Source organism: Peromyscus leucopus, chromosome 6, assembly GCF_004664715.2.
Source record: "Peromyscus leucopus breed LL Stock chromosome 6, UCI_PerLeu_2.1, whole genome shotgun sequence".
Taxonomy (NCBI): Eukaryota; Metazoa; Chordata; class Mammalia; order Rodentia; family Cricetidae; genus Peromyscus; species Peromyscus leucopus.
In genome coordinates this window covers 120,082,659-120,107,139 of record NC_051068.1, presented here as the reverse complement: position 1 = coordinate 120,107,139, position 24,481 = coordinate 120,082,659, and the positions used below count along the sequence as shown (strand labels likewise).

Here is a 24,481-nt window from a genome sequence, read left to right as displayed (position 1 = left end):
TTAATGGCACTGAATTATTAATTCATGAGCCTGGGTGGGAAGAGCGAAGGCACCATTTAAATGCGTGGCAAATTTATCCTTATCGCCAGAGACATGAAAAAAAGTCATTTTGTGTTATCTGTAAAATGGAAAAGACATTTTAAAATTTCATTTACAGTAATCCACTTTACTTCCAGTAAAACACCTAGATTACTACTACCATAATATAATGTTCTTATTAAAAATTTGTAACCTCTCTTCTTTGTCTTATGTGTATAATATTGGTAGAAAAGTTTAGTCTTCATTTTCTTTAATGTGATATCTGTTGTAGTTTAAGATGTTACATTTATGAGTTGTGTGTTATGGTTTGTTGCATTTTAGTGGGCATTACATTGCAGAAAGTCACATTTGCTGTTAAAAACAAGGGTTGGTTGTGGATGCAGGAATAAAGAACTTTGAAAATAATTCTTTTCAACTAACAGCGTATGTAGTAATTAATACTTCATAGTTATATGGAGTAAGGTTAGTGACTCATCCTAGTGCAATTTTTAGCTTTCTCAAGGAAAGTCATCAAACCCGAGCTTAGCAATTTCCTACTTAACACAGGTGTGACTGGGACAGATCTCGTGTCTCTCATGAGGGTCAGGAGCAACAAGACTCTATGTGTAGGGGGCCACTTTTTCAAAAAGCCATTTCCATCACATTCAGGGTGGAGTACCTGGGGTCTTCTCCGAACCTCTTTGCTTTTGAAGCTCCTGTTGCTCTTTTGATGGCTTTTGCATTTTCCCATGCCAGACAACGTAGTAAGATGAGCAGCCGGGGTAAAGTCCTGTGCTCTCTTTTAAGCCTCCCCAACACTGTGAGGGTTACTTATGGTTCTGCTTGTACGGTGATAGACACATCTGTCTGTTCTTGTTGGTATAATGGTGTTTTGTTTTGTTTTTCTCATCAGCATGGTTCATTTACCTGTACCTGAATGTTCAGATTAATTTTCTGAAAATGGCAGACTGAGGGAGGGCACTGGTAATGCAGGTAGACACCGATAGTCATGTGATCACCTTTACCACTCAGTGGCCTAGTTGTGTAGTGGTGACAGAGTCTGTTGACTCCTAAATTATTACCTACTGGTCCTTCATAAATGATGTTATCTGATCCCTGCTCTGACTCCCTCAGAGTCTGTGCACGTAACTTGGTGTTTTGACTCTTTCCAAATATAATGAAACAGTTCATAACTTTAAACTCAGGAGATCTAAAGAGTCACTGGCTGCCATGGGTTCTTACCTTTTCACATCAGCTGTTTGGCTTCTGGAGATGGGGTCTCACTGCATGGTCCAGGCTGGCCTTGTATGTCTGATCTTCCCACTGAGGTTATAAGGCGACCACTATGCTCTGCCCTCAACCCTGTGGCCGGCTCTCACCCTGTAGCCCAGGCTGGCCTTGTTCCAGCATACAAAAGTTGGGATTGCAGGTGTCAGTCAAGCATACGCTTTTCCTCTTTTCTTGTATGTAATCACACAACCCGTCTCCTCCCCCTAAAGCTCTTTAAATTAAAATGTTTGAAAAATCATTAACACACACACACACACACACACACACACACACACACACGAATTAATTAGTTACCAAATGAAGTCTTGTAAAGTTACTTAAACATTGAATAAGTTTTTTGTAACCTTATTTTGCTTTTTGTGAAAACATCACTGTTTTATGGTTTTCTTAGTGTCATCTGAAAATTTACTAGGAATTGTGAAATTACATTTTTGTTTGGAAAAATCACTTTTCTGAAATCCTTAGGCTTCCTCCAACTCTGAGTGGGGCAGCACTAACCTATAAAATTTAATGTTTTGAATTTTCAACAAAATTTAAAAATTTGTATTGACAAATTCCTCTCTGACATTGCATTAAACTTTTAAGATAGGTTCTCCCTCCTTAGCCAAGGCTATCCTAAGATTCTTTCTTAGAATTAACTCTGATTTTGGAAGAGGACAGTCTGTTCTGTTCATTTATAAGTAGATTTAATTATTTAGAAATAATTGATATATTTTCTTTTCTCTACAAATTAAGAAAAAACATTTTGAGTTTTCTTTGTAGACATCAGTAGATACACATGGCAGGGGGGTTTGGTGACCTCAGGGCCTGTCCTTTCCTGAAGTCTCTCCTGTCATGTTGATATGTGAGTAGAATAAATGTACTGTGGCTGCCAGTCCAATAGGAATTTAGCCACCCTGGAAGCCCATGAATGTTTTCCTTGGTATTACTTACAGTGACATCAGTACCAACGTCTGTAAGTGGGAAAATCAGACAACTTCACAGTTGTAGGTTTATGGACTTTCCTACATGCCTGTACAGTTGCTGAACTTGAGACCCAGATGTTTGTGAAGGGTCCCGACTCTCAGTAGGCAGGTTAAGTGTGCTCTTGATCTCAGCCGTGAACGACTCAGAAAGCTGCTGTCAGCTGATGGAAGACATCTCGAGGAGATAGCCATGCAGAAACTTTTTACTCTCTCCTATTTTGATATTAAATAAATTGGTTACTATTAAGTTTTGATAATTTAAGTAATTGTTTTGTATGTTCTCTATTTGACATTTTTCTAGGACATTTTAATTCTCCTTAGAATTTTAACTTCTTCATCATATTTTCGTCTTTCAAACAATCCCTTTAGAACCTAACACATGACTAACTAGTAGGTGAAGTAAATAAGATAAAAACATTGATTTCCGAATCCAAGACCAGAAAGGCCTTCCCATAACTCATTAGCCAGTGAGAACCAGATAGCATGCTAATATGACCCACTTCAATTTAAAAGAAGTACGGACTTACATGATGCTATGTAAAATGACAGCTGCTGAGGGAATTGCATTGTATACTGGTTTATTGCAAACCTATGGTGCTGTATGTCAACTTTTTCTTCAGCTTTATGCTGTATTTTCTCTTTGGTTCATTTGTTTGCTGTTTGAGACAATGTAGCCCAAGCTGTCTTTGAATTTGTAGTAGTCTTCCTGAGTGCTAAAGTTACCTTCAAGAACTACCGTGCTGGGCTCTTGATAAATATTTTTAAGTCAATTTTTTATATTTTTAAAGATCATTTGCATGCTTTTTTCCAGAATAACTCATCACCTCCTAGTTGTTGTAACATATAGCAACCCTGGGTCATTATTATTTCATTCAGTTGTTGTATACTCAGAGCAAGAGGGAATTTGAATATTGATTCCTTCTATGATAATTAAAATGTACACATTGCTAATGTTTGTGTTTGTTTTTCTTACTTAGAGGCAACTTCTCAGGTAGTTTGATTCATGAGATTTATCAGTCTAGAATAATTTGTTAATTTATAACATGTAATTGTTAGTGCTTTAAATAGCAATATAAATGGGTAAAATTAAGGTAGCTCAACTGGAAATACTAAAAATTAAGTTAATTCATAGTTATCATTACCTGAGGGATGTTAGTTTTGCTCATGTAAACATTTTGAAAATCAACTCATTATTCTTCTGATTTTTTTCAACACTTTCATAATCACAAAATGACTCTGTTTACACTTTTCATTCTAAAGTAAATTGTATTAGGACACATGAAGTGGGTTTATGTGATCAACTTTGTTAGCAGCACTCATGAGTTTGGCCCATGGGTGTGTTTCCCAGCCCGCTGTCTCCTCGCTGCCCTGGAGCAGCCTGTACGCTTCTCACTTTAAATGATTTAGTTTGTCTGTTTAACTTAATTTATTTATTTTGCTAGGCATTTATATGCTATGTATTCAGATGAGTTGTTTTTGACCTAGAATGTGATCTGCCTTTGGATGAGATGTTTTTTTTCCACTTACTCTTAGTTCAAGGCAACTAGAAACTGCTAGTAAGGACCTGAGTGGGTTGGTGGATAGTGGTCAGGGGTCCTCAGCACCCCCTTTAGCCTTGATGGGCATGTTTGCTCCTCCGTCTAATCAACTTGAGTAAGTTCAGAGAACTTAATGAAGGAGCCTTGTAGCTCCAAGCTTGCATTCTGACAAGGATTACTGATTGGGCTTCGTTCAAGTCCAACACCTAGTGCTGGTATCCATACTTGGGTATTCAGCTAAAAAGACAAGAAACAACCAAAACCAACCAACCAACAAAACAAACCCTGTGGACCACATGTGATGTGGATGCTTTTAATTCCAGCACCCTTGAGGTAGAGACTCAGGGTCCTGGAGCAGGCTGGCTATCTAGACTAGCCAGAATAGGTGAGTTAGCTATAAACAAGCTCAAAGGTACAGTGAAGGACCTTACTTTTGTAAATAACGTGAAGAGCGATGAAGAAGATACCAAACATCAACCTTGGGCCTGTGTCCATATGTGTGGGTATATTGGCACACATACGTGTGAACATGCATGTATACACACCATCTGTAAATAAATTATAAATAAATACATAAATAAAATTAGTTTTTCTGGATAAGGCGTGGTGACATTCCCCTGTAGTCCCAGATTTTGGAAGGTGGAGGGAGGAAGATAAGGAATTCAAGGATACCCTCAGCTACTCGCGAATTTGACCTACATGAGCCCCTATTTCAAAAACCCTCAATCAGCCAGTCAATCAACCATTCAGTCATAATAGCTTTTCCTTTACCCAAATGGTGAAAATAAGCAAGCAAGAAAGCAAACAAACAAACAACAAACCCGACGTGAACTCGGTGCCTTCTGTGTTGTCATCCTCCAAATGTTTTCTAATAATAGGTACAAAAGATACTGGTAACATTTTTTTTTCAAATATAAATTTGAGGAATTTGTCAGCTTTCCAATATACACAGTGCGGTAACTTTGCCTGTTCTGTGGCTGTTCCTCCCCACAGCCCCCTTTTGCTTGGTTCTGAAGTTGTAAGTTTCCTGTGCTGTCATAAGTTGTCCCCCATACTGGTTTGAAAATGACAGCTATTTGTTTTTGTCATTTCAACTGGATGGGTTTTAATGAGGAGGATGGCAGCCTGCCCTGACTGTGCCCCGATGCCCACAGCTCCAGCCTCTTTTGCCGGCTCAGCAAGACTCCTAGATGATAGCATAAAGCAAATGCAAGTAGAATTCCCCAACTCTTTCTGCTCCTCTGAGCCCCAGAGGAGGATTTGTTCCTTCACAACGAAGCCGTTTCAGTCAAGGGTAAGACCAGTCGTGATTCTTAAGGGGCCCTTAGCTTAGAGTGTTCAGGAAGCACTTCTGGTGTCTCCCTAACAGTGTCTGCAAGGATTGACAGAGGGAGCGAGAGCGGCTGGGGACGACCGGTTGGCCACGTGGCTTTAAGGTCTCAGCCACCGCCACCCCCAGTGCTGTCCTTGAGAAGGGAAGGAAATAAACCTCAAAACCTAAAGAAGTGTCTGGTACTGAGAAGGCATCTCTGATTAGTGATTTGGAAGGTTCACTCAGGGCATCTGTTGGTGGGAAAACTCCCAGGGCTGTTGGTGTTTTCTCAGGTCTGAGCAAGGAGGGCCGAGTCTAGCCTGCCTGTAATGGATGGAACTGAGAACACTTCTGAAAACTGAAACCCTGACTGAGTTTTAGCTAAGTTAATACAAATTTTGTAACTCACTGGGGTTGAGGAAGGGAAGGAGACTCGTTTCTTCCTCTTATGCATTTACGTTAGTAAAATATGGAAAGGCTGCCCCCCCCTCTTTTTAGAGCTGGGAAACCCGTTCTGATAATGATTACAATTTTATAGAGAGAAAGAAATCAGGAAGAGTGATTGTGTGAAGCCATACTTGGTTTTCGTTTCAAGTCTGACGTATATGAATGTGAAACACTTATCCAGAGCCTGCTTGCTTCATTTCTGCAGTGTCGGTGTGTGTGCAGTATCAAGGACGGTGACTTTGGTCTCAGGCTGAGATGGTTCTTCCCCTCCTTGCTGTCTGAAGGCTTCTCTTTGTATTTAATACCCAAAGTTCTACGCAGTCCCGTGTCCATGAGTGGAAATCAGCTTAAATGGTTCTTTGTAGTAACCTTGCTTTTGGTAGAAAACTCACATTTTGTTCATCAGTTTTAGCAAATTTTAGTTCAATTTCCTTTTCTTTGAATTATCATTGATGTTAAGTTCTATCGGCTACATGATGCTTATCAGTGATTCAGCCTCCTATCTTCTGTACTTGGTCAATATATGTCACATCATCAGGGTAAATATGATTTCCTGCCCATGCAACATAACGATGTGACTGAGAACTGGTCATTGGTGTTCCCCTTTGAAGTAATCTCACTGGCAGTTGAAGGCACAGGAATGTTTATTGCAGCTAGTAAACACAAAAGCAGGTTACCGGTCTGAAAGACCACAGCCTAGTCTGAAATGTCCAGGACTGTTGGGATGTACACAGTGCTGAGGCATATTCCTGGAAGTCACTCCCCAGCTGGGGAAGGCTTCCTAGTAAGGGATGCATTAATTGACTTTTTACGTGGCTGCGTAATAGGATGTGCAGATCTCAAGAGGTCACGACTGAGGTTTGTAGACGATGGCTTGTGGTTCACAGAAGCAAGATTAGGATAAAGTAGCTGGAATCTTCTTGTTTTGAGAAGGAGACAGAAGCATAGGAGGTTGTCCGTCAGAAGCCTGGATTTGTTGAAGATTGTAATTAGAGCTAGTTTAAGGGGTACTGTGCTGTTTACTAAGACATAAACTGTTAGATGGTGCTGCTCTGCCCATTCTTCCTCCTTGCCATGCTAAGCTTTTTGATGTGTTTGGAAAAAGATTTTCTAAAAATCTAAATACAAATAAGTAGTTAATCTGAGGTATTATTGAAAGTAATCTTTTGTTTGTTGGGAGGATATTCAGTAGCCCATTTCTGTGTTTGTTCTAAGTTTTATTTTGCTTTGTAGGAAATACCTGCTCCCTCTATTTTTTTTTAAAGTTGTAGGATTTTTTTTTGTTTCATTTTTTTTCTTTCTATTTTTGTAACCCAGATGAGCCTTGAACTGTGATCTTCCTGCTTCAGGCTCCAGATTGTTCAGATTATAGGTGTGCACCAGCGTGCCAGGCTTTGTAGGGTCCTTGCAGGTGGTTTGAAGGGTTGGTCTGGTAACCTCATGTATGTGTGTGAGTTTCCTTCGGCTCCAGCTCATTTTAGGAGCAAAGCTTTCTTGGATTCCTTTCACTGTATTTATTTATTCATTCTATTCTTAGCTGATTGTGGTTTGTAAGTATTTCAGCTTTCATTAACATTTGTTCAATGAAGGGTTGTTTTTAATTTGGATCACAGCAGTAAAATCTTCTGACTTAGTTTTAAAAAATTGCACTCAAAGTATGAACTTCTGGAAATAATTTTATTTGATGTGAAAGTGATTCGTTATAGGTTGTAGAATGAGAAAAAATAAATTTGATATTCTTTTTACTTACCGCACAGGCAGATGAGCTCCATCTTTATTTGCATAAAAGAAGCCATGACTTTATACATTCCAGAATTTTCTTTTTGCCAGAAACAGACATTTACACAGAGTCCCCAAGTCAAGTGGACTGTGCATTGTAACGTGTGTTTCACATTCTCAAGCCTTAAGAAGAGTACATGGAATTTCAGTGTGTAAAATCTGTTTCTGAAGTAGTAGTGCTGGCCAAAGACCACAAGAGAGGTCTTGGTTGTGCGGTTTCCCTTGCCTTTCCCTCTCCCCCACACAGGCTTGCCTATCTTGGCAGCTGTTTCTTACAAGGCAGACATCAGTCCTTGATTTCTTCCTTCCTTTTCTTCCCACAAACAAGGACTCTTTCAAATAGTGGGTGACCAAAGACAGACGGATCTTGGATCGCTCTAAGAAACTGGAAACGGGTAAGAGTGGTAGAGTGGGCAAGCTGCCTGTGTGGAAAGCTCGCCGAGAGGAGAGAAGCCAGTGCAAGGAAAACTTGGAGAGGCAAAATTCTTTGCTTGCTCATGGAGCCGTCCAAAGACTGCCTCAGTTTTAATTGTAGCAATGAATGCTTATCATTCACATATTGAAATCATTCTCAACGGCCTGGTCAGGTGACTGAAGAGATTGAAATGGGTGAGAAAGTGTTCATTGATGAGTTAGTTGCGTGTCAGAGCACTAGCTGTTTAATCCGTCTAATGTCGAATAACTTTCAGTGTTGAGATGGGAACTTTGCCATGTGAGCATAGACTACAGATTTCTTTGATTGTCCTTTGACTAACCCTGGGAAAGATTATCAGAGAGCTGGTTAGTTCTGCATGTGAAGATGTGTCCTGGCTCCATCAGATTAAGTTTGGATGCCTTCCTGCTTCCTGTGTTGTTTGCATTCAGAGGAGGAAGAAACATGCTGCCTCTTGTTTCTGTTTTATTTCTTTTGATAGAGAAGCTTCTATGGAGTGTTCTTAGAGCTGCATGATCCCCACTGCTCCCTTCATCATGACCATACCTAGAATGTCTTAAGTGTATTCACAGAGCTAAAATATGGGCTAAAGTGTGCATAGGTATACAGACATAGTTTTATCCCTTAACCTGTAAGCATGAGAAAACCAATTTCTTATAATAGAAATGTCTTGATAGCTTTTCATCTGAGACTTTTGTAGGTTTTTATATGCAAATTCTAGAGAGTAGATTCAGAGTAATTTGTTTCTTACGTGCTTTTGGTATATTTGTTGCTGACAGCTGTGATAATCCCTTTGTAGTTTGATGAATGTTATGTTTCAAACCATTTAGAATCTGACCGCTTTTCCATTGAAGTTCTAGCATAGTGATGTCTAACGGAATAGAGGGAACTGCTAATAGAATGTGGTACATGGAGCTTCTTACAGATATGAGTCATTCAGATGATGTGACAGAATACTTGATTAGCAGGGAAATTTTGGTTTGCTGTTATTTTTCATGTTTTAGTGATAGAATGCAAATTACTAAGAATTTGTCTTGAGTCATGTACACAACCTGAGAGAGGCAAAAAGTAGAAATGCCTTCGTGTCCCCACTTTATAGAAATCTTTATTTAAGGTTAGGGTTGGTAGCTCAGTGGTGTAGTGCTCGCTTAGTGCAGATTAGGCCTTGGGTTCAATCCCTGGTCCTGCCCCTTGCCCCACAGCAAACACTACACAATTCCATGGTTCCAGCTTGTGAGGGGACCATTAAGAGAGCAGTGGTTTCCTTATCATGGGGGGGGCTGTACCAGGAAGTTCAAGTGTATTTGGGAACTGTCTTGATTTCATGTGTGTTATAAGGCTCTATGACTCCTTATACTACCCTATAAGGAGGTAAACCAGTTGTCTGGAAGACTTCAGATGATCTATTTTCATGTGATCCTAGGAGCTGAGGGTACTTTGAAACCACACTCATTCTTTTGTTCTCTCTCTAGTTTTGGAAGATGGGCCCATCAGGGATGATCAAAACCTGTATCAGTTATTAGGATCAACCATGTATCAGTTATTTTTAAAAAGCCATGTGACTCAGTCTTGTAACACATACCTTTAATGCCAGTGCTCAGGCTGGGGCAGGAAGATCATGAATTTCAGAATAACCTAGACTTAGATGCTTCTTCAAAAAGAAAAGAAAAGAAACCCCCAAAGCCCTTGAAGATACAGTGCTCAGGATCTTTGGGTATTTCTTTGGGTTGAGTAGACTCGGTGATTTTGCTTTGATCTTAACTTATACCTTACTCAAAGAAAAGCCATGGCAGGAAACCTAAAGCTTTAAAATGAAGTAGTTTTGAGACAATAACTAACTGCTTCTTCTATGAGTAATTAGCAGGGAAGTAATGGTTGAAGATGGTATTTTAAGTGCATGTGCTGTAAATGAACATACACCCATATGTTAACAACTATTTACCTTCATTTAAAAAAATGAGTTCATCAGATCTGCAATCTCTCTTGCAAGACAACTGAGGAAAAGATTAAATTAAATTGCCTTTACTATGATCAATAAATGCACATGTGTTTATATATTTATTTAGAGGTGTTATGTTGTTATGTATTCCAAAGCTACTTCTATGATCAAAAGGTTAATCCATGGAGAGATGGATGTATTATCTCAAGTGATTTTTTTAAGCGTTCATGCTTTCCTAAGAGAGCATCATTACTAGAATATATATATATATATATATATATATATATATATATATATATGCTTATGAATGTGATTGTCTATGCATTTGGGGGAGCTTCTTTTTTTCAGAATGCCTCAGATACTCTATGTGTCGGAGCAGTGACCTTCCTGGATATGCAATCAGAATGTATTTTATACTTATGAAATGGAGGGAAGGGCAGAGGGTTGTTAATTCTGCATTTGCAGTGACGACATACCAGAGTCTTAAAGTAAGTGATGGATTTGTTTGTTTTTTCAGATATGAAGATCAATGATGCAGACTGCTGGGTTCGATGAAGCTGGGCATTTATAACTAGATTCATTAAGGAATACAAAGAAAATATTTAAAGGGATCAATAATGGTGTCTTCTGGTTGCAGAATGCGAAGTCTGTGGTTTATCATTATAATCAGTTTCTCACCGAATACAGAAGGTAAGATACAGTTCACATTTTCTTTCTGAAACCCAAGAGAACATGAAGGATGTAATCTTCTTTGTGCTAAAGTGGCTACATTCTTATTTTGTTATTTTAAAAGTAAGTGTTGAATTTATTTTGTAGTGGCTAAATTATTTCCCTTACACTGTTCTCTGGTATAGAAAATTCTAGATGCCTTATTTGATATCATTAAAATAATTTTCAGCAGTCCTTTGGCATGTATTTTACATGTATTGGTTGCCTTTATTCCAGAAAACTTGAATTCTTTTGTTATGACTTTTTTCACTTTAGTTTTTCTTAAAACCCTGTTTTAGAAGTTGCAGTTGTTAATTTGCTTCTAAGTCATATTTCTGCAACATCTGGAATAAAATGCATCTTATTTATGAATATGCATCCACACTTTGCAGTGTGAAAATTTTCAGAAAGAGATCAACTTTCCCTATTTTCAAGAATGACATAGAATTTCTGACACTGAGCCATAACCCCATTCCTTACAAAATGTTTAAATTTATAAATAATTGTGAGTAAAGTTTTTAAAACAGACATAATTTTCAAAGAACTAAATGTGCACTTACAGATTTTTTATTCTAAATAACGGGAGCTATCATTTATTAATTTCTAAATGGATTTTTCTGATACCCATTATTTTTAGTCTTCAGTATTAGTCACATAAAAATAAATGGTCACGCAGGTGCTTTTTAGATCAGGCCTGAAATGAACACAGAGGTAACGTGTGACAATGTTGTACCTAGTATATCATGACAATATTTAAACTTAACAAGACAATATATTAACTTAAAAAACCTTTTAGAAATACTTGCATATACAGTGGATTCTTTTAGTCTCAGTAAATAAAGCACTGGACTTATAAAATTGGTTTTATTAGTACTTTTCAATGTTTTACCAGTTTTACCATAGTAATGAAGTGATAGGGGAATGGCACATTATCAAGTGTGGAGAAGCCATTGTCCATTGTCTTTGTGAGGGACTTTGACAAATTAAGCATTTTCATTTTGTCAGAAGGAGTTTGTTTAAACTACTTGTTTTAAAGTTGTGTTTTATTTTTCTGCCTGTTCTCCCTGTTTCCTACATCCGATTAATGAATACAACTTAATATAATTTAAACGATTAACATATTCGGGATTATTTGAAAATAATTCCATATTTGGAACATACGTATTCACTCGAAAGTTACACACAGGCTAATACTTAATTTGAAGACAACATAGTTATTTGCTTTAGAATTGAAGATGGGAAATCTAAAAGTGTAATATGTCTGAATAACTAGTACTATAATGATAAACAGGTGGAAACTGAGTTTAATAATATGAATCTCAGGCATGGATTGCTGTGAAAATCATATGTATGGTCTATAATTTTGCATCTGCTTTTTTTGGAAAACACTGTCTGAATTCCTGCTGTTATATTTGAGTGTTTTTATACATTGAAAAAGATTCCAGGTGTGGACCAATGGCTCATTAGTCCAATAATGAAAAATTTTCCAATCAAGACAGAGACCACTTTGCCAGCACAGTCGCTTCGCTCCGAGGGGGGCCGCGTGCAGAGGCTTTTTCATGAGATGCTGTGGTTTTATTTCGTGTGTCACCTCTCAGGTCAGGATTCATATCCGCTCTTAAGAGAAATTTCATTTTTGCCCCATCAGGCCAGGGACATGTTGCTTTTGAAAGAATTCCCTCCTACTGTCAAGAAAAGAGCCAGGGAGGGACTCATATGGCCGCCTTTAAGAGGAGCCACAGTGAGCGCACACTGCTAGAAAGTCTCGTGGCGGAACGTGAGGTTGTCTTGGAAGAGTTGTGTGTGACACTGTCCGCCTTTATTACCAGAAGGCAGATAATGACCTGCGAACACCTGTTGAGAAACCAATCAAAGTTAGGTGTAAAGGGCAGGGGACAGAAGATAGAAATTTAAATTCTCAGCCATTAAGCTGCTGCTTACATGATTTCTCTCTCTCTCTCTCTCTCTCTCTCTCTCTCTCTCTCTCTCTCTCTCTCTCTCTGTCACTCTCTCTCCCTCCCTTCCTCCCTCCATTCCCTTTTTAACTAAATTTACTTTTTTCAATTAAAAGTGTGTGTGTGTGTGTGTGTGTGTGTGTGTGTGTCTGTCTGTCTGTCTGTCTGTATGTGTGTACATATTTGTGTGCTGGCACATGTGGTTTTTCAGGTGTATTGAGGCCAAAAGATGATGTAGGTAGCCCTGTTCTGTCACACACCGAAAACTCATTCCCTACATAGAAGGTGTTGAACTGACCTTGGAGTTGGCTGCTGTCATTAAGCCCCAGCAATCCATTTGTCTCTGCCCCCACAATGCCACACCAGCTTTTTATGTGGATTCTGAGATTTGAACTCATGTCCTAAAATTCCAGAGCAAGCACTCTTACCAAGGATATGTAGTCATTCCCCACTGTTGCCTTTGCAGAGATGAGTGATGAGAGATGACTATTTGTAGAAATATTTGTACTAGTTCCGAAGAACTCACAAACACTCACAAACCTAATGGGGTTTCCTCCCTCTGTGTGCATTATTGGGCGTTAAACCTGAGTGGGTGCCTGAGATTGAGAGATGAGCACAGTAGGCCTCTCCTTCAGGGGCTTGTGTTCCTTTGCTGGGAATGGAGACTCAAGAACGCATTGGGGTTCAGCAGGCCATGGCATTGCTGCACCTCGAAGTTTGCCACAGACTAAAACCCACCTGCCAAGCCCACTCAGGGTTGGATTCTTTCCAGTACTGAACCAGTTTTGCCAGTTCTTTACCCTTTCAGTAAAACCCAGAGGTAAGAGTTTTCATACCACTAAAGATTAGGGAAAAAAAAAACAAAAGCTCCAACCTGGTGCATCACAGAAGCTCGTGGGCTATCTCTCCATCCTTCAGTGCTTTTATTTCTCTTGTGTATGTGCTTTTTCCTTTGGATAAGCGTGGAGGCTTAACGTGGTTTTGAATTTGCTCTGTCTTAGTACCCATGTGAGAGGTGTGTCTCAAAGTTTGAGGTATCTATTCGGTGCTTAGACAAATCTCATCACTATGACTTATATCTTGTGCAAAATCTTCCAGATTTTTTTTTAAGTGCTGGCCTAGAACCCAGGACCTTTGCTTGCTGTGGGAGTACTCTGTCACTGAGTTATGCCCTCATCTCTTCCTGTGCATACCTGAAAGCAAATTCAATACTCATTTGAAATGTTTTAAGATGATAAAACTAATGATATGAAAATTTAGCTACTTGTATTCTGTTGGTCCATTAGTTCACCGTGTGATTTTTTTTTTCCCAAAACAATGCACTGCTCTGTTCTTGAGTCTCCTGTGCAATTTTGAAGATTGTGTAGGGTCTCTGTACAAACAGTGATAATATGGAGACCCTCTTTTGAAATGCTTTGTAAATTTTTCCATAGAATTGATTTATATTTCTATAGAGCTAACCTTGCCTTTCACAAGTCGGTTCTGTTGAGAACCTGGTGTGCTTTGATTATTTTGGCCAAGTTTTATAAGCACAGTAACCCACTGTGGAATCATGTATCAGTAAGTAGGAAAGTAAATTGAATTTCTGTGTCCTAGAGAATTAAATTATGCCATCTAATGGAGCCCTGGCAAGCATAAGTCGGACCCACGAAGGCTCACTCGGGTGACAGCTTACAGATAATGGCAGTTCTTCAGCAACGCCAGGAATGTCAGTTTTAGGCCGAGTTCTTTATGCCACGAATGTATCATTAGACCTCACAACTCTGAATTCTAGTTAATTAACTCAGAGGACATTGTTGCTTACCCCAGTTTCCAAGACAAATGTCGTAATAGATGCAAATGGCAAATCAAAATCCACATTTTTATAGAAATCCGGAAAAATCTGAGAACATACTGGAAATAGTATCAAGCCAGTTTGGAAATGGCACAGTTTTCATGTAACTTTTTCACTAATGCTATTTTACTACTGTTTTTAATATGTAGCTGTGGAACAAAGGCAGGGATGCAATTAGATATGACTTAGAAAGGTTACGTGGTATACAGATACTTCTTTCAGAGCGGTCTGAGTTTGGTGGAAGAAGTGATTGTACTGCACTGCTGACCTGAAGGGGGAGCAGAACAGTTCAGGCCACCAGAATCCCTTTCCTTGCATCCACAGTCATATAATAAATATGCACCACATAAGCCTGTGTACACACATGCACACACACGTAACATGTCAGCCTCCCAGGATCAGGGAATGTCCCTGCCTGCCTGCTGTTATCTGGTTTCCTGTAATCAGCCAGTCTGCCTCCATCACAGGAGGGTGTGATTCTCGAAGACATAATTGTAGTAGTGGGGAGGGAACAGGAGCTTTTGGATAATAGTGTGATAACCAGGTCTTTGCAGAGGCGAGGCAGTCACTATCACTAACTTACGGTCCCAGCCTGGATTGTAAGTTTTTGAGAATTACTTTTGAAAAAAAAATGTGACTTTATTCACTATCATTCAGAAGGTGGTAAAAACTATTTGCCTTCTTGAGATTTATGTTTGCATTTTCAGATTATTTTATTTCATTTATTCATGTTTATTTTTTAATCCTGGTGGTCAGGCTCATTGAGTGTAACCATAGACTCTGGAAAAGGTTTTTTTTTTTTTTGTTTATTTATTTTTGTTTTGTTTACTTAACCGTTTTTGGCAGCGAACTAAGAAGAGAAAAGAACTATTCACACTGAATTGCAAAGATAGAGTTAGCAGCTGGGTGAGCATGGCTTAGTCGCACTCCCGGGCTTGGGGCTGGTGTCTTCACAGTGGTACCTGCTTTGTTTTCTTCCTGGGAATGTGTGCGGCCCTCCTGAGCTAGCTGACTTACAGAAGCCATACTAGATTTCAGAGCCCAGCGAGATCGCCTACTTTTGTTCATTTCAGTGTGTTTGATTAGTTGATGTCTAGGACGTGAATTTCCAGCAAGGTACATGGGGATTTGGCTGTGTGACTCCTATTAAACTTAATGGAAGTCATAACTCCCATTAAATTAATAGGAATTGTGCCTGTGCTCGCTGCATAGCTAATGTAACCTCATTGTTTAAACTCAGAGATTGGGTAAATTAGCATCCATTCAAAACAAAGCATTGACTTTTTTTTGTATTTATATTTTTAGTGCTGACAATGCCATTTTACTCTTTAAGAAAGCAAGCTCTTAACTTCCTCTCCTCTTAGGACACCTTAAATATTCCTTATTGTGCCTTGCAAGTGTAACATAATTTGACTGTGGCAACCTTCTCCATGGGTAATGATGTAGAATAGGGTTTAAAAATGTAAGTTTAATGCCCCTTATAAATTGTATAGGATAGCATATTTGAGCATGATGTATAGTATAGAATTACTTGGTTTCTAGCTGAAGATATATTTGTTCTGAATGTGAAAGTTGCATAAATTAAAATAATAGGATATACACACATGCTTTGGAAATGTTTCTGTGTCGTATACGTGGGTCATTTTTAAAAAGATTTATTTTATTTTTATTTTCTGCTTTTGAGGCAGGGTTTTTCTACATAGCCCTGGTTGTCCTGGAACTCACTCTGTAGAAGAAGCTGGTCACCAACTAGGAGATTGTATCTCTGCTCCTGAGTGCTGGGGTTAAAGGCGTGCACCACTGTGTCTGGCAGATGTCTTTTATTTTTAATTAGGTGTATGTTTGTCTGTCTACAGGGGGGCTCTGCATGTCACTGCCGGTGCCACTAGAAGCCTGAACTGTTGGAGTTCCAGGCTGTTGTGAGCCACCCACAGTGGGTGCTGCATGAGCATTAGCCTCTTCCTAACCCCATAGAGGTCATTTTGTTTACAGGTTTTCGCTGCTAATGTACCTTGTTTTTTAATTAGAGACTAAATTCAAGAACTGGGTTCTAAATTTTTTTAACTTTTAATTCTGACTTTCTATTTAATTCTGACTTTGCAGTCCATCGTCTTTTACTTCCCTGGCGTGGGAAAGGGATTGACAGCTATAGCTCTTGATTCCCTAAGTGGTCTTTTCACGACCGGTGAAAGGGTGTCATAAGTTAGTGAGTCTCTCACAACAGCTGACCCCAAAAACTCACTGTCACTGTGTTATTGGCAATGAGGTACTTTTCAAGCTTTACATTTTGGATGGAAAAATCTGTATCAAATATTTATAAATACATGTCATGATTTTTCTCCAAGTAAAGTACATTTTAGAAATATTGATTTTATATGCAAATGAGACTCATCACTTTTACTGCTACATTGGCCACAGTCAATAATATATTAAAGGTAGCTTAATTAAAAACACAGGAAGCGCTGAAAGCACTGGAATTTTTCAGGCCTTTAATTCTGTTAATTATTTGCCATTCATTTGTTTCAGTTTGAGGAGACACATTCTTTATTTTTGAAATCATGTGGGTTTTTATTTTTTATCTTAAAATCTACTGTATAGTTGGGCTGCAATATCAGAGAAATAATAATACGGATGATTGAACATAACTATTAATGAGGACCTGGTATGCCTTGGAAACCTGATTTATCTTCCCTATTACTAAGGGAGTGTCTCCCTGAAACATATGCTCAATACCCTGTGGCACTCTTTATTTCTTTTCACCTCCTCTGCGTGACAGAGAATGACATATGACAACCATGCAGGCTACATGTATTAGACATCAGTGTGGATTAGTGAATATCTCCTGACATCTTTCAACCCTGTCTCTCAATTCCTTTTGTCAACTTGACAGAAGTGATTCCAAGAGAATACCTAGTCCCGGCCTTGGGATCTCGTGGCTAAAATGCAAAGCTGAGAAGGGAATTCCGTATCTGCGCTCCAGGAAGCACAAACAACATTTCTAATCTCTTCTGATCCGCCGGGAACTCTCCTCAGTTTGACTTTCATGTCTGACGGTGTTCTTGCCTTGAGAGCTTCTTTTCCTTAAAAGTATCTCCCTTTTACTCTGGTGTGAAAGCAACACATCTTCACTAGAAAAGATAGAGAATTAAAAGGAATTAAGATAACAATGTAACATTGCTCATACTTTGAACCTTTCATATTAGTTTCCTAAAATACATCTTTTTTAAAAAAAATTTTCTACAATATACATAGTGATGTTACAGATAAATACAAAATTGTGTATGAAACAAAGATAAATTCTTCCTTTGCATCTCTTATCATGATAGCGGCTTTAAGTGGCTGTTATGGAATGTATTATGCATACATTTAAAAACATTTATTCTTCACCTTTATTTACCAGACATTTGTTCTTAATTTTTTTTCAGGTATAGACTAGATAACTACCTTCATAGGAAATACTTCTTGGAGCTAAGTTATTTTGTGAGGCTAGAATCCTAGAATTCTGACTAGTCTGAGATATAGGCACATAATCACCTTTTCTAAGAGGGTTTGTGTTGATAACCAGGACATGAGAGTGTTAATGTCTCTATGCCTTATTAGCAGTGATGTAGAATACAACACAAGCTTTCGTTGTATACTTCTTATTTGGGGATGACTTGTGTGGATAGAAACATTTTCTGTGTACTTATTTGTTCACTGGTTAAGTTGTGATGTGAGGTGTTTTTTTTTTTTTTTTTTTTTTTTTGTTAGCCACTTGACTACTTGACTAGTTCTGATGATTACCATTCGTTAATGGTAATGGTCTTATGCCATTTTTATTTTGAAAAGTATTTTCTAGTGTGCCTGGTAGTTTAATATTTATATCGCTTGGAGTTCCAATGAGAATTTAAAATACGATTTTGTAATAGAACACTAATTAAAGGTTGAATAACAATCCTGATTTTGTTACATTTGGTTTATTTCACACACACACCTCTTTTGATTTATAGCTATTTTCTTTTTGGATTTCTTTCATTTTTATACTAAGACCCCTTATATCCATGTCTTAAATATTCCCTCACTTGTAGTTTCCCATAACTCTTAAATATTTTTAATTGAAATTTGTCAGTGCTGGGGGCTTTATTCATGCTAGGCAAGTGTTCTAGCCTTGAGCTACATCTTTAGTCCCTAAATTCTGTAGTTAGTTAATTTAAAAATGAAGCAAATAAATATTAACCCAATTGTCTGTGTGGATAAAGTTGGTGTAAAATCAGGATAGGACTAGATTGTTACGGTAATAGTTAAAAACAAGACAGAAAAGTAAAGCAGAGAGACCATCGGCACAGATCCAGCTCTTGGATGAACATACCGCCTTTTTTTATTCCAATCATATACCCCTGCTTTGGAGAGTTTTTGTCGTTTTGTTTTGTTTTATTTTTTGTTTTGCATGGCATCTTAAAAATCTAGATTTGTCTTTATGAAGTAGATGCATAGATAGATTGTCAAGAGAGGTGGTAGTGAGCAGAGTTCGGATAATGCAGGTTGTGTTTTGTATAAGGGATTGATCTGTAAAGGAGAGCCACGTACAATTTCCTTTTGTTTCACTGCATATTTATAAGGTGCTTCCAAATTGTTCCTTTGTAATCCTTTATTTCTATTTGATTGTATATTTATGGCCTAATCATGAGTTCTCACTTCTGTCTTTGGTTTTTATTCTTTTCTTTGTAGTACAGGTTGATCATTCCCTCATCTAAAAATTCAGACAAATTGCTCTGAAGTCCGGACATTTGAGGCCATGTGCTGTTTTTGTTGTTGTCTGCAGTTTTTGCCTGAAAGTCTTGGAAAATGGTCTCAAGTCGGAAAGACTCTGAAACCTGGAATAATTCTGGACCCCAGTATTTTAGATAAGAGATAGTCAAGCTATGTGAAGATCTAAAGCAGGAGGCTCATGGTCTGATCTTAGATCCAGTTGTTTTAACTGAAGCTAGAGATTTCAGGCGGGCATTGCTGGTGGCATACAGAGCCCACGGTATTTTGAGACCCACTATGTATTTTTTTTTAAATATTAGAGTGCTGTGGAGGTGGGAGTCTTAGGTGATTCTGATGGGGAACTAGATAGGAAGGAGGCAATGACTTGGAAAGGCAGATTGGAGATTAGTAGTGTAGAATTTTTCACTTAGCAGGCGAAGACACTAAGACTCAGAAAGGACTGTTCTCTCACCGAGGTCTTCTTGCTGGGGGAGAAATAGAGAGACGTCATGCTGAACCTTAAAAGTCCGAACCAGCGCAGTGTGCGTCGGAAGTTAGTGCATATGGCTGTGAGTCGTTCGGGCATCTAAAGACCTGGATTCTGACTCAGAGTCCGGGGCGTGGATCGTGTTTGACGAGTTCCCTGGTCGCACAGACTTTGATAGTCTCTGAGAGGAGATGTGTATCCTGGAGTTGTGCTTATTAAAATGTTCAGAAAACCAGAATTTGCATGATAGTGATTTCAGTCATTGCAAGTCATTTGTTTTTAACTGAGAGAACGTGGCTGAAATACAGAAGCAGCACCATGTTCAGCTTTATGACCCTTATTAGGGAAAGAATTGAGGTGCCTCAGGATGCAGGGAGCCTTGTTATATTTTGTTATGTTTTAATCCCGTTTTGTATGCTTGGAGATGACCTTTTATCTGATGATTTGCTTTGGAAAAAAAATCCCTGAACAACCATGCAGCCTGCCCTCTTCTTAATATCTCCCTCTATTCCCTGTTGGTCTGCCCTACTTTTATTTTACCCTACACAGATACATTATTTTAATATCATCTTAATACATTGTTTTATTATTTAAAGTAACAGTTAGCAAGCAGTCATGTAATGTGAAATATGGTTCTTTGTCCTAACTCATTTGGGAAAAGTTTTTGTGTTAATTTTCTATTAATCTTTTTTCAAAGTCAGCATACATCAATTTCAACAGGCATCATTTCACTTCGGTTAATTCTGTGGCATGTTGAGGCCAGAAGATTGTAGGCCTGGCGTACCTCCATGTTGACTGGTCAGGAAAAGTGGTATAAGGATGTTTTGTGTGCTCCTCAGGGTCATGTCATAATGTCACTTGATAATACATGTAATCAAAGATGTTCTATTGTTCCTTTTACAGCAGATACAATATTTCTTTACAGCAGAGGATATAATCCTTTTGCCTGTCTTTCAAGGACAAAAACAGGTTACTGATAATATTTAATTTTATGAGAATAAAAATTGCAAATTAAGTATGTCTTGAGCCCTTGAAAGCCAGAATTGGAGTAAACAGCAAAATTGAAATAAAAACAGTTGTATATACAATTGTATATAGGTACCTTAGGTATTTTTGTTTTCGTTGTTTGGTAGAGTTAAGGAATTTGAGACCTGGGATGGCAGCTTGGAGAAGTAGTACTGTAGAATCTTTTATGTAGCAGATGCAGAAACTAAGACCCAGAAAGGGGTGTCCCTTCATTGAGGTTTGATTGCTGAGTCCAGCTTTTTCCCCATAGAATGGTATATTTGGCTTCAGGTGGTTGACTGACATTCCTACCTTGCAAGGTATCATTCCAGAAGAAAATATACTTCAAGATATATACTACACTATTGTTTAATTTAATGCTTATTACCAAAGAGAGAATTCATTCAAGGTTTTCTTTGTTTAATACCATGGCAGATGAAAAGCTCTCTTAAGAGCTGGGCAAAGTAGCCACACATCTGTAACTCCACCACTTGCAAAGACTGAGACAGGGAATCACAAGTTCAGACCATTCTGGGCTAATTTGAGGCTCACCTGAGCTACATAGATGAGATTCTGTCTCATCCCCTTCCCCTCAAATAAAACAAAGCAAAGAACCAAACCTATATTAAAATTGACATTTTTTTATAACAAAATAATACAACTGTGTTGATTCTGTAACTTCCAAACATCTTCAGAAAGTTTTCAGTGAGAAGCAAGTAAGTTTCCTCAGTTAGTACACATTGATGAGATGGTAGGCTGTTGGTATTCTGAAAGCCTGTAGTGAGTATAGTTAGTTTTCATTTCTCAGTGATTATCGTCGTCAAATAGTTAAAGTCAGGGCTCCCCAATCCCCGCAGGTTTGGGCGTTGGGTGTCATTCTTCCTCCTTATTTGGCTTGCCACAGGAAGCTTGCTTAATCCCAGGCTCTCTTTCAGAGTTTCAGCAAGTAGTCCACCCTGAACAGCTCTCAGAGGTTCTTGCTTTTGTCCCAGTAGAGGCCGTTGCTGTGGATCCTGCAATCCTGTCTGTTTACTTGAAGGCTTGTCCCTGACAGCTGTCACTCTCCTCTTTCAACAGTGCTGTTAATTGATGGTGAAGATTGAGTGGAAAATCTTTAGTGATTAAAAAATACTGGGGATAGGTGTGACCCCAGTGTGCAAGATGGTTAGTCTTTGCCACTTGGTCTCATCTCTGTTTGAACTAAAAATGCTAAATGCATACTAGGAGAGCAAAATACATGTATCACATTCAGAAATGTTAAACAAAGGGAAGACTGGAACCATTTAAGTGACAGCATTTGATCATTTGAATTCACTTTGTATTTGGCTTAATTTGTGGCCCTAATTATTGCTAACATTCGTGAGTAGATTTTAGTTTAGTGTCCTGCAGGGATTTGTAGCTAAAGCAAATGTAAGAATCGTATGATTTCAAGTACTTTTGTTCAACTGATAAGGCAAGTCAAAGTGTAATACTGTAAAATTCAAAACCCTGTGACAAGGTGTGAACAAGTATTTCTAATCACTTTTGTTCGAAATAATTAAACTAAGCTTTAGTATTTAGAAGGCTGATTTCATAAAAAACTAGTATATACCTATGTCTTCAGGTCACATTTTAATATTGTAGCAAGACTCTCAAGAGAAGACAAATGTACATTTGTCACAGTGGATACTCTGTATGCTTACTTTCCCTTTTAAGGCCTTGGCTACAGTTTTAAAGACTTAGTTATAGAAGAGAAGTCTCCATATGTAGCTTGAATGGCTGGCTTCTTTAACTTCTATTTTGGAATGCATTTCAGTTGGGTATAGATCAGAGATCATTTACAGATCTGCAATGCCGAAGCAGTTTAAGGACACACCAAATGGTTGACATTGTGCCACAGCTAGAAGACTGGCTCAGGTTCTCACACACCCTTCCCAAACATTCTTCTCACTCCCCACATCCACATTCTAGAAACCTTCAGCTGGGCCAGAGCTACTCTGTGATGTGGTTACTGGTAGATGCTAGTTTGTTGCTTACTAATATATGTGTTGTAGCACAATATAACAAGTATCTGCCAGCACCACAGGATGGTTTTAAGTGTTCATTAGGGTAAGTTGGAAGGCTTTCTATGCTAGCAAAGTTTTGAGCTAGCTTTTCTGTTCTAGTATCTAGTATTCAGATAACGCCTCTCTGCCCTCCATCCTTTTCCCACACTTTTAGGTTTTGAGTATCTGTTGTGTGTTAACGTCATCGATTGTATCACCAGTTAGTATTTTCTGTCTGGTATAGTGCTGTATGCCATGATCTCAGCAACCTCGAGGTAGAGTCAGGATGATTGGAAATTTGAAGATAGCCTGGGCTACTTAAGATCCTGTCTCAAAGAAAACATAAAAACAAGCCAAACAAATCACAAGATAATGTCCCCTTAAAAACAGTGCTAGTTACTTTTTGTGCTAAATTTTGGTGGGGGTTACTTTTGAGAACTGGTTTCTTTTGGAAGCTTTAAAAAAAGACTACAAGCACAGATCATCTGGATTCATATGGTAACATAAGTGAGTGTAGTACACCACAGTCCAGGAGTAGCTAATGAACATCGGAACTGACCAGTGGAAGTGAGAGCATGCCTTTATTGGACAGAGTGATTTGCAGGCACCTTTCCCCAGCAAGCCTGTTTTTATAGACCATTTTGCATCCTTTTATATGTTCCAGTGAGTTCCGTGAGGCCACTGACAATCTTTTATTCATGTGTTTATTTGTAATAGTGCTAAGATTAATGTACTCATGTGTTTTAGTTGATTGTAAAACACATTCAAGCAGATTTAGCAGCCAGGTAAGGTTTTAAATGTGTTTCATTCACGGGGCTGGAGTTTCACTAGTGAGCACCTACAAGCAGTATGTTGAGTGTGTGGGTGTTGAATGCACAAATGTGAGGCCTAAGGAGTGTGGAGCTTGCAGAAGCTGTCACTAGGCTTCACACCTGAGTTTTGAAAACATAATTGTCGCAAACTGGTTACTCAGAGCTCAGTGTTTCCATTCCTCTAGTTCTTTACATTATCTAGGTGACAGTAACCTTCTGGAAACTGAGTCAGCTGACATTGGCTGTTTCTCCCTAAACATGGAGCTTCACAGAAGTCCAGTGACTGAATTCAGCTGTATGCTTTCTATGGTTTGGGATGAGGCTTTGGAAGTAATTTTAACGACACCATTGTAGGCATGCTGATCAATGATTGCCTCTAGTCCTTTGAAAAGTCTCATGATCTTGTCCTGTGATTTGCTCCTTTTAGGAGGTAGGCATTTTTGTCATTTTAACAAGTAATGGCATTTTGTTATGCTATTTTATACAGATTTATACGGCCTATCTGAAAAATATCTAGCTTTAAAATTAGTATCTTCTTAGTGACCTTGCTGCTAGTCATACCTAGTTGTAGTTTCTGAGAAGAGACTAGATTTTGCTGGGGGAACTTTCACAACATGCTATTTGAACATAGTAAATGTCAATCCGTGTTGTGTGCAGCCTGTGTTGTTGGCGTCAGACTTCCTATTCTCTCAACATTAGTAAATGGATATTTGGTTTATGTTGCTGTCTTTGACTGTTTCTGTTTGATTTAAAATATCACAGACTCTGCTAGGTGAATCTATGATACATACTGGATATAGTTTATGTTCAGTGACCTTGAAGAGGGAAGCATTTGACTTAGAATGGTGGGGGTCAAAGGTGCTGTTTTCTGTCCCACTGCTAAGAATTCTAGCCTACATCCAGTACAGTATAACTCACAGGTTTGCTTAGAAGCCAGGTTTCCAAGGTTGCATTTAACATGGATTTAGGTTTCAGAAGTGAGTTTTCCTGCTCTCATGTCTGTTGGTCTGTTATTATCTTTAACTTTATAACCGTGTTTCTTCTCAGATTAAAAAAAATCACTATCATATCTCAATGGTATTTATTTATTTCAGAAAGTCATCCATTCTAAAAATGAAAGTTTTTGGAACCATTGAAAGCAGCTAAAGAATAGATTGCTTTTTTCATAGGATAAGCATCAGAAAGTTGTTATAGCATTGTTCTAACA

The 24,481-nt window shown here is 38.4% G+C and overlaps 1 protein-coding gene across 50 annotated transcripts in view; it reads left to right on the top strand.

Annotated features, from left to right (window-relative positions):
- The window catches only part of Adgrl2 (adhesion G protein-coupled receptor L2), a 628,692-nt gene that overhangs the window by 477,863 nt on the left and 126,348 nt on the right, over positions 1–24,481 (top strand). For all 50 annotated transcript variants that reach the window (XM_028876838.2, XM_028876822.2, XM_037207206.1 and 47 more), the window contains one exon: positions 10,239–10,411. In XM_028876838.2, the coding sequence (XP_028732671.1) occupies positions 10,339–10,411 (73 nt within the window). In that variant the 5' untranslated portion in view covers positions 10,239–10,338. The remainder of the gene's footprint in view (positions 1–10,238; positions 10,412–24,481) is intronic.